Source organism: Leptonychotes weddellii, chromosome 1, assembly GCF_054177405.1.
Source record: "Leptonychotes weddellii isolate Sample4059 chromosome 1, ASM5417740v2, whole genome shotgun sequence".
In the NCBI taxonomy this organism is placed as follows: domain Eukaryota; kingdom Metazoa; phylum Chordata; class Mammalia; order Carnivora; family Phocidae; genus Leptonychotes; species Leptonychotes weddellii.
The window spans coordinates 56,894,869-56,903,708 of record NC_138369.1 but is presented as its reverse complement, the minus strand read 5'-3'; the positions used below and the strand labels follow the sequence as shown (position 1 = coordinate 56,903,708).

The following is an 8,840-nucleotide window of genomic DNA, read 5'->3' as shown; positions in this document are numbered from 1 at the left end:
AAGTTCCTATAAAGGGCACGTGTGTGTGTGTGTGTGGGGGGGAAACACTGGAGCCCCATCACCTCTCTCTCCACGTCCCCCACACTGACACTGTATGAGGATTGTCTGTCCCCTTGGGCAGGAAGGACCAAGGAGAAACAAACACCTCCATGGAAGACAGTGGAGAGAGCTCAGTCCTCTGGAATGTCACAGACCACCCCCTCCAGTCCCAGAGGCCCCTTCCCCCCAGAGCTGGACCAACTGAGTGACCCAGACTTGAAAGCCCACACACCACACCTCGTGAGGGCCACCAGCTTTTATTGACCGGGGTGGAGGGGTTGACCCGGGAGTCTCCAGCTAGGCTTTGCCAGCGGGGTCTCCCGGGGGGTTCAGGTATGTGTTGGGAAGGTACGCGTGGGGGTCCTGGCTATGTGGGTGGCACTGGCAGGGGCAGGGCCTGGGGTCAGAACAAGCCAAGCTGCTTTTTCTCCTGCTGCTGCCTCCATTTGGCCATGCTATAGAATTCTTCCTTGGATTTCCCAAAGATATCTTGGAAGTCAGAGTCGGAGAGATAGAACTGCGGGGCGGGAGGAGGAGAGAGTACAGGGGCAGGGTGTCAACTGATCCCAGAATCCTGTCCCATTGGCCCGGTGGTGCCATCCCAGGGCTCAGGGCTCAGGGCTCTCCTCCCCCACATCTCTCTGCCCATTATCCCATCCGGAAGACATCTCCCCGGGCAGCGGGCCCATCGCGCACCATCAGTGGGTCATGCCCCGGGCACCTCCAGCTCAGTTTGAGATGCATCAGTGAGTGGCAGGGGGCCTCGGGCACCCACCTCCTTGTGGGCTGGGTCAACGCCCTCTGGCAGGTCCTCGGCAGCCTGGTGCATTAGCTGTTCGCGGGGCAGGCTCCCACTGGTGGTGGGTCTGGGGCTGCTGTGGAAGCTGCCGGTGCTGGTGCCCCCGGCCTTGGGCCCTAGCTGCAGCTCGTTCCCTGAGCCCTCCTGGGAGCCCTCGAGGGCCCGCGGGGTCAAGGGGCCTGCGCTGCCATTGCTTGGCCCTCTAGAGAGCTGCAAGTTGTCCAGTTCCTGCCGGGAGAGGGGACTCACGCTGGGGATATGGGGGCGAGGCTCCCACGGGGAGGCCACACTAAGCCCACAGCCCTCTTGCCCCCATTGCAAACCCTGCCACCCACCAGGGCCTGGCTCCTTCCTTGCCCATCCTGCCCGCCCGGGCCATGTCGAGCAAGCCCAGTCCCCGGCGGGAGCCTGGCAGGCCCGATACTCACTGCTGTTATAACTATGGCAGGTTTTGCTCCCAGGCTGCCATCCACCGCCTCCTCATAGGACTGGTTGTTCTGGGGGCAAGAATCAGGACAGAGCAGGATGGAGGGCACCACTGGAACCCAGGGGGCGGCGGGCTGCGAACAAGACCCGGGCTCCTCTTCCCACACTGGAAGTCCCCAGACAAGGCAATGCCTCCTCCCAGTGTGCCCAGGGCAGGCCCCTCTCCCTGGGGTAGGGTGGGGCTGGAAGTGCAGGCCTCACTCACAGTCCACTTGTAAGGGTCCCAGGTGAGGAACCATCCAGTGAAGGTGGGAGGCTCGTGGCCCTGCTTGATCACCACGATGGGCGTGGCAGGGCTCCTCGCTGCCGGGTGCGTCTTCAGGTACTCGCGGCCCCAGGCCACCGCCTCCTTCCACTCACTGGCAGCTTCCCCGAGCCACAGGAAGATCTGGGCCACAGAGGGGGCCTGGCCTTGGGCGAGTGGAGGGGCTGCCCAGAGCTGACCACTTCCTTCCCAGCCCCATCTATTAAATGGTCTCACGATCCCGCACACATCCCAGCCAGCCAGGCACACCAGGCAGGCTGGCCGCCACACCACCCACACACCCATAAATGTGGTGGACGGTCACAGGCACACATGTATACATTCAATCCACAAATACTTATTGAGTTCCTATTGTGTGCCAGGCATTTGGGAATTCAACAATGAGAAAACAAAACAGGCAAAAATCCCTGCCCTTGTAGAGCTTTCATTTTATTGGGGGGAGACAGAAAAATAAGTACATAAATTAAGTAAAATATGTACTATATCAGACAGAGAAAAGTAAGGCAGGGAAAGAAGACAAAGTGTGGTGGGTGTGTGTCGGGGGGGTGGTGAGGATGACTGTAATTTTATTTTATTTTTTATTTTTTTAAAGATTTTATTTATTTATTTGAGAGAAAATGAGACAGAGAGAGAGCATGAGAGGGGGGAGGGACAGAGGGAGAAGCAGACTCCGCACTGAGCAGGGAGCCGGATGTGGGACTTGATCCTGGGACTCCAGGATCATGACCTGAGCCGAAGGCAGTCGCTTAACCAACTGAGCCACCCAGGCGCCCCAGGATGACTGTAATTTTAAATTAGAATCGGAGAGAGTCTTACTGAGAATGCGACATTTGAGTAGAGATCTGGGGGAGGTGGGGGGAGCAAGTCGAGTGTTCTAGCCAGAAGAAACAACCAGTGCAGGGGCCCTGAGCACGCCTGGGCAATTTCGGGGAGCAGCAAGGGGGCCACTGTGGCTAGAGCAGAGCAAGTGGAGGTGTGGGAGCAAATCGGCCCAGAGAGTCGGGGCCGCCAGGTCATGTGGGCTGTAGTAAGGGCTTTGCTTTTGCTCTGAGATGGGAACACACAAGCCTTACGGCCACATTCAATGTCACAGACACACACGATCACAGCTGTACACTTGTAGTCCTCCACTGCCGCAGAGCCACTCACTGTCACCCACAGTCACACAGAGCTGCATGTAAACAAGATCGCACTCCATCACACAGCTGTGCTCACTCCTCCTGAAAAACACAGGCAGCCCCCAGACCTGCCTCATAAAGCCTCTCAGACATAGTGACCCTGCCCGACAGTCACTCAGGCTACGGCCAGTCTCCTAGTCTCCCGGTTCCCCCAGTTACAGCCAGTGCGGGACCACACGGTCGCTCCATGGAGGCAAGCACCGTCCCACAAAGGAACCACACACACTCGTGTCTGCAACCACTCGCACGGACACATTAGCCACGGGCACCCAGTCGCCTGGAGTCACACCGCTGTAAGTCACCCAGACGCAACTACAAAACTGCTCACAATCTCACAGCCAGTCTCCTACAGCTTCGCGGTGACACACGGTTGTCCCTGGTCGCGCAGTGCAGTCACTCACAGCGTTACCGTGCCACCCCCAATCACACAGACTCATCCGCAGGCTGACATGGCTGGAGACACACAGTTACACACACTCGACCCCAGCTGCGCAGACATGGACGCCTCCCCTTCACACCCCAGCCAGCCGGGGGTGGGGGGGCACCTCACCTCCTGCCAGGTGTCCAGTAACATGATGTCATACTTGTCCAGGTCCTCTTGGCTAAAGAACACCACTTCTGTGAGGACCAGGTGGCCCATCTGGCTGGAGCACTCAAACAGCCGTGGCTGGAAGCTGGAGACGTCCTCAGGAAGCCTGGCCAGGGCGGGCAGCCAGGCAGTGAGGGGCGCAGAGACAGCTGGGCCTCTCAGCAGCCTGGGCCAAGCTAGCCCTCAGCACAGGGCCTCTACCTGCCCCCACCCCCGGATGGGCAACAGCTTCTCCTGGAGCGGGAGGCCTGTGCCCTCCTCTGGGCTCCCCCCAGCCCATAATTCCCTCCGGGGATGCCCAGCTGCTCTCTGGGCCCCAGCGTCCCCGTCTGTCAGTGGGAAAGCCCATTAAGTGACCTGTCTAGCCACAGCCAGCTGTGACACACGCTGCCCCAGGAACTTCCCCAGGAGTGGGCCCTGGGAAGGGGATGGCTTGCTCAGTGGGGCTGGGTTGGGGGGAGGGGTGTTAAGCTGGGGCCCTGCGCTCCCCAGGAAGGAGGGGGTCCTGGTCCTGGCTGGCTGCTCAGGGGACTTGCGGGGAGTCCAGTGCATCAACCGGGCCCCACAGACACTCACAGCGGCCTGACTCAGCAACCTCCTCCCTTGAAGGTCTCACCCTGCCTTACCTTCTGATACACACCCTTGTCCTTTTACACAGTCCACACATACGTTTATTGACACGTCACATTACCCCACCCCCCCACACAAAGACACACACACACACACACACTCGGCACCATGACCCCTGGGGACTGTGGGCTGGGAATGGGGCTTTGCCCTCTTGCCCTCTACCATTGGGAAGGTCCAGGGAACTGGGCAATGCAGGGAGCATGTTTGGCCAGAAGAGGGCGAGACTATCCTGCTCTCCATGGCATCTTCCTGATCCCTGTTAACCCAGGGCTGGGGAGGGAAGGGTGGGCTGTGCTCCTGGGAACCCTGGAATGGGGAACCAAGAGACCTCAGTTCTAGTGTGGCCTCTCCAGCTCTCTGTGTGACCCTTAAGTCGTCACCCACCCTCTCTGGGTCTCAGTTTCCTCCTCTGTATAAGGAGAACACTCTCCTCCCAGCCCTGTCACCTCTTGTTGCTGGGGTAGGGAGCTCGGCCTCCCAGGGCCTCCCAGAAGTGGGGAGGCTCCTGACCCTCCAGCACCGTTTCCTTGTTCTCCCCAGAGATGGCAGTGACCACCGTCCGCGCCATCTCACGCTGGTCACCGCTGCAGCCCTGGCAGACAAAGAGGTGGGTCAGGCCCTGAAGGGGGAGGGGTCTTGGCCTCCAGCCCCACCTCCCCCACTCACAGGGGACTCTGGGAGACTGGGCTTAAGTCAGTGGAGGCCTAGGCTGATGGCAGGGTACACATGAGCCAGGGATCTCTCCTTCCCCACTCCCAGAACTGGGACCCTCTCCTGGTCCAGAGAATGGGATGGGGACCCCAGGCTCGGGGACCATTTATGGTTTATGTTAAAGATCAGAGAAAACTCTGGCAAACTGGACTAGGCCTCCTCTTTTTCCCAAGAGACTCGGGAAGGGTCATGCTCCTTGCTCGAGGCAGGAAGGAGAGGCAGCCTGGGCCTGGCCTGCCTCTGACCAGTAGACTCCCAGGTCTACCTGTCACGTTCAACTCCCCACTGTGGCCTTTCCCCTGCCCCACTCCTGGCCTGTCTGAGGCTGGACATGGAAGTTTGCCTCCCCTGTGGAGTAGAGCCATCCCTCGCCTGGCACACGACCCTAGGCATGAGTCGAGTGGCCAGGGTTAGAGGTACCTTTCCAAACCAGAGGTAGCAGGGGCCAGCTGTGACCAGCAAGAAGATGTCACTGGAGCTGAGAGCTGAGGCACGGGCCGGCACCTCCACGGTCTTGGTGTTGTAGCTGTCTGTGCCTTGCACGTGGAAGAGCCTCGTGGCAGGTGCTGGCTGCCCCTTCCCATCGTGCCCCGCGTGCCCCTACAAGAGGGCTGGGCCTCAGGATGAGGCAAGGGCTCCTGGGAGCCGCCTCCCTGTCCCAGTGACGGACAAACTGCCCTGGGGCCCAGCAGACTTTCGCTTGAAGCCCCCACTATCTTCTAGACCCTCTGAATGTGGAGGGTGAGGATCCCATCAGCCTAGGATAGGGAACCAGGCCCTTTCTTAATGGACCCCTCCCCCAACTCCAAGGAGTCAGGTCATGGTTCCCCCAGGCCTTGAGGACGGAAAATAGCGACCCCAGGCAAGGCCCTACTCCCTTCCAATTTAGCTTCTTCACCTGTGCTTCTGCTGTGTGGCTGGCTCTGGGTACCAGGCGAAGAGACTCAGGCAGGGGTCACCCTTGGAGCTCCCACCCAGGTGTCTGACAGCACCGGGACACCAGGGGTAGTAAGCAGGGGCACCCCCCCGGCTGAGTGAAGCCTCGCCCTTATATAAGGGCTATACGGGCACATGGAGGAGCCGGTGAGGTTGCAGGAACAGCAACAAGGTGGCCTTACCTGGAAGACCACCAGCTGGCCCTGGAGGATGGCGAGGAAGTGAGGGGGCTCGCTACCCATGGTCACGTGTTCCCGCACCAGGGCTCCACGGTACATGAGGTCCAGCTGCTCGGCGTGGCAGTTCAGGGTGCTGATCTCACGTGTGGTGGCCTGGTGGCCCTGCAGGTGGGGGTGGTAAGGGCCTGGGGCAGCTCTTAGCGCCCCTTCTCAGATCCTCAGCTCTGGGGCTTGAAGGTGCCTCCCCCTCCCCCTCAGGCCGGCACACCTGCCACAGATACAGGAGGTACTGGACGCGGCCCATCTTCTGGTATGTGTAGAGGACCAGGTAGCAGCTGCCCGCGTACAACTGTCCGTGATGCTTGGGGTCCACGGGCTGTCTGCATAAGTCCTGGATGCACCACACCTGTGGAACGGAGGACCAGTGCACCCAGGTGGCTCCTCCACTTGAACCAGTCCGCCCAGCCTGTGCCCAGCCAGTGAGCTCTCCTCAGCCTCAGGGCGGGCCTCATCCAGGCAGGCAAGGGCTCTCCTGGGCTTGCGCAAGGATCTGCAGGCGACCCTGTTCCCCGTGGGCCCCTGGGCCCTACCACACTTGTACTGGTCTGCTGTCAGCCAGGACAGAGTTGGCGTGTGGTGCCTGGGACAAGCAAGCCTGAGGACTCCAGAAGCTGCCCAGACAGACCTAAGCCGTGCCACATACTACCCCCCACCCTGCCCCCCACCAACCACAGGCACGTTAGGGGCAGGCAGGTCCTGGTCCAGCTGCTCGCTGCTCAGGCCAGGTCTGCAGAAGCTGGGCAGACACACGGCCTCGGGGCTCTTGGGAAAATTCTCTTTTCTCAAGTGTCACTTAAAAAGACAAAGCCTGTTCAAAGGCTGAAAGGAAAATACTTCCTTACGCTTAATAGTATGATTTCCTGTTCCTAGTGGGTAGTGAGCATGGGCTCTGGAGCCAGGCTCCAGATCCTAATCAAATCCCAGGTAGGCCCTGTGTGGGCAGTGAGACCCTTCTGAGCTTCGGCTTTTCCCATCTGTAAAGTGGTCATAACAACACCCACCTTGACAATGGCAGGAAACAATTCCCGGACAGCTCTCTCTGGGGAAGATGTCCTCCGGAGCAGAGCTACCAGAATCCTGCCTTTTGCAGAAGAGGCTGTTTCTGACCACATGCTCTACCCAGGAGCAGCCCTTATCTGGCAGCCAGGCCTCCTAGCTCAGGGGCTCCCCCCACCTACCGGCCTGCTGGGAGGGATCCCCTCTCTGCCTCTGTGCTTGGAGTCTGAGTGGCAAGACCTTTACCCTCCTGTTTTCCTTTCTCCCTCTGTCTCTCCCTGTGTGCCCCATCTCTCCTGCTTTTCATCCCATCCCCCCACTCTGTCTCCTCTGTCTTCCTCAGTCTCTTCTGTCTCTCTCTGTCCCCATTCCCTGTCTTCCTTTCTCCCTGCTCCCCCAAGCCCTGCCATGTCTCCTCCTATCTTGGTCCCTTCTCACTAACAGTCTCTGTCCAACCATATTAGGGCAAATATAGGAAGAAACCTTGGAGAAATGGTATTTTCTCTGACCTCCACCTACCTGAAGAACTAGAACCCCAGAAGTCCTGTTCCCAGAATCTTACAGCATCCCCATACCAGCCAAGGGCCAGATGGGACCATAGTTTTTGCCCCCATTTATAGATAAAAACTGAGGCCCAAAGGACTTAAGGGCTCTACCAGGGATCAGATAACATGTCACAATGCAGCCCCTACATCTCCCAGAACACTGGTCTGAGACCAGACAGGTGGCCGACTGTGACTGTGTGGGACTGTGACTGATTACATGTGATTGTGTACTATGTTGGTGTGTTCGTGTGGGTTGAGTGTTGTGTGTGACTGTGATCATGTGTAATGTAGAATTTGTGTAATGTAGAATTTGTGCAATTATGTTTGCAGCTGATGAACTTGGCTGGTTGGGTGCAATTAGAGTGTGCGTATTTGTATTATATATACGGTTGTGTCATATATTTAACAAAAGGGCACAATTAAGTATCTTGAAGTGTTACTGTGCTGTGTGCCAAGTGTTATGTGAACACAGCTGCACAGATTGATTAGGCGTGATGTGTATGAGCCCGCTGTAGGCAGGTGTGTGTACATGTACACATGCCCATAGGTGTCGCTGTGTGATGTGCAATTGCGTGTACTTGGGGCACTTTAGTAACCTGAAAACAAAGCCTACCCATGTGTGCCTATCTTCCCCCAGCCAAGCCAATGCCCCTTACCTCCACCTTCCCGGAGGCGTCGTCCACCATCCTGAGCTGGGCCGCTAGTTCAGGCTGACTGTGCAGCTTGCCCACATCCGGCCTTACCCGAATCAATTTACCTGAATCAGAGAGAGCATAGGGTGTCACTGGCGACCTCGCCCCAGCGAACCCCGTCCCTCCCATCACTCAAGAAGCCCCCTCCGACCGCGCCCCCCCAATCCGGGGGCGCTTTCTGGGTACCGCCGCTTGTCGGTCCCACTCCATCCCCCCCATACCCGGCCCCGCGTCGGCCGCGCCCGGCTCCCCGCAACTCCCCGGGCCTTCGTCCCGCCCACTCTTCCATCCCACTGAGCTTCTGGGTACCGCCCCGCGCCGGCCACGTCCCGCCCCCGCAGGTCACGCCACGCCCGCTCTCCCTTCCCTCCGAGGCTCTGGGGGCCGCCCCGCGCCGACCCCGCCCCGGCTCGGCCGCGCCCCCCCGGTCTCGTCCCGCCCGCTCTCCCATCCCACCGAAGTTCTGCGTGCCGCCCCGCGCCGGCCACGTCCCGCCCCGAGCCGGTCACGTCCCGCCCCCGCAGGCCACGCCACGCCCGATCTCCCTTCCCTCCGAGGCTCTGGGTGCCACCCCACTCTGGCCCCTCCCCGCCTCGGCTACGCCCCCGCCCCCCCGGCCTCGTCCCGCCCTCGTCCCGCCCGCTCCCCCCCATCCCACCGAAGTTCTGGGAGCCGCCCAGCACCGGCCCCGCCCCGCCTCGGCCCCTCCCCGCCTCGGCTACGGCCCTCGCCACC

At 59.8% G+C, this 8,840-nt stretch overlaps 1 protein-coding gene across 1 annotated transcript in view; it reads right to left on the bottom strand.

The window, feature by feature from the left end:
- Nucleotides 1–280: 280 nt before the first annotated feature.
- VILL (villin like) overlaps nucleotides 281–8,840 on the bottom strand; it is a 14,630-nt gene continuing 6,070 nt past the window's right edge. The window contains exons 10-19 of the mRNA XM_081824345.1: nucleotides 8,070–8,170; nucleotides 6,081–6,218; nucleotides 5,816–5,974; nucleotides 5,118–5,297; nucleotides 4,433–4,578; nucleotides 3,318–3,462; nucleotides 1,530–1,712; nucleotides 1,267–1,335; nucleotides 815–1,066; nucleotides 281–556 (exon numbers count right to left, since the gene is read on the bottom strand). Of these exons, the coding sequence (XP_081680471.1) occupies nucleotides 443–556; nucleotides 815–1,066; nucleotides 1,267–1,335; nucleotides 1,530–1,712; nucleotides 3,318–3,462; nucleotides 4,433–4,578; nucleotides 5,118–5,297; nucleotides 5,816–5,974; nucleotides 6,081–6,218; nucleotides 8,070–8,170 (1,487 nt within the window). The 3' untranslated portion in view covers nucleotides 281–442. The remainder of the gene's footprint in view (nucleotides 557–814; nucleotides 1,067–1,266; nucleotides 1,336–1,529; nucleotides 1,713–3,317; nucleotides 3,463–4,432; nucleotides 4,579–5,117; nucleotides 5,298–5,815; nucleotides 5,975–6,080; nucleotides 6,219–8,069; nucleotides 8,171–8,840) is intronic.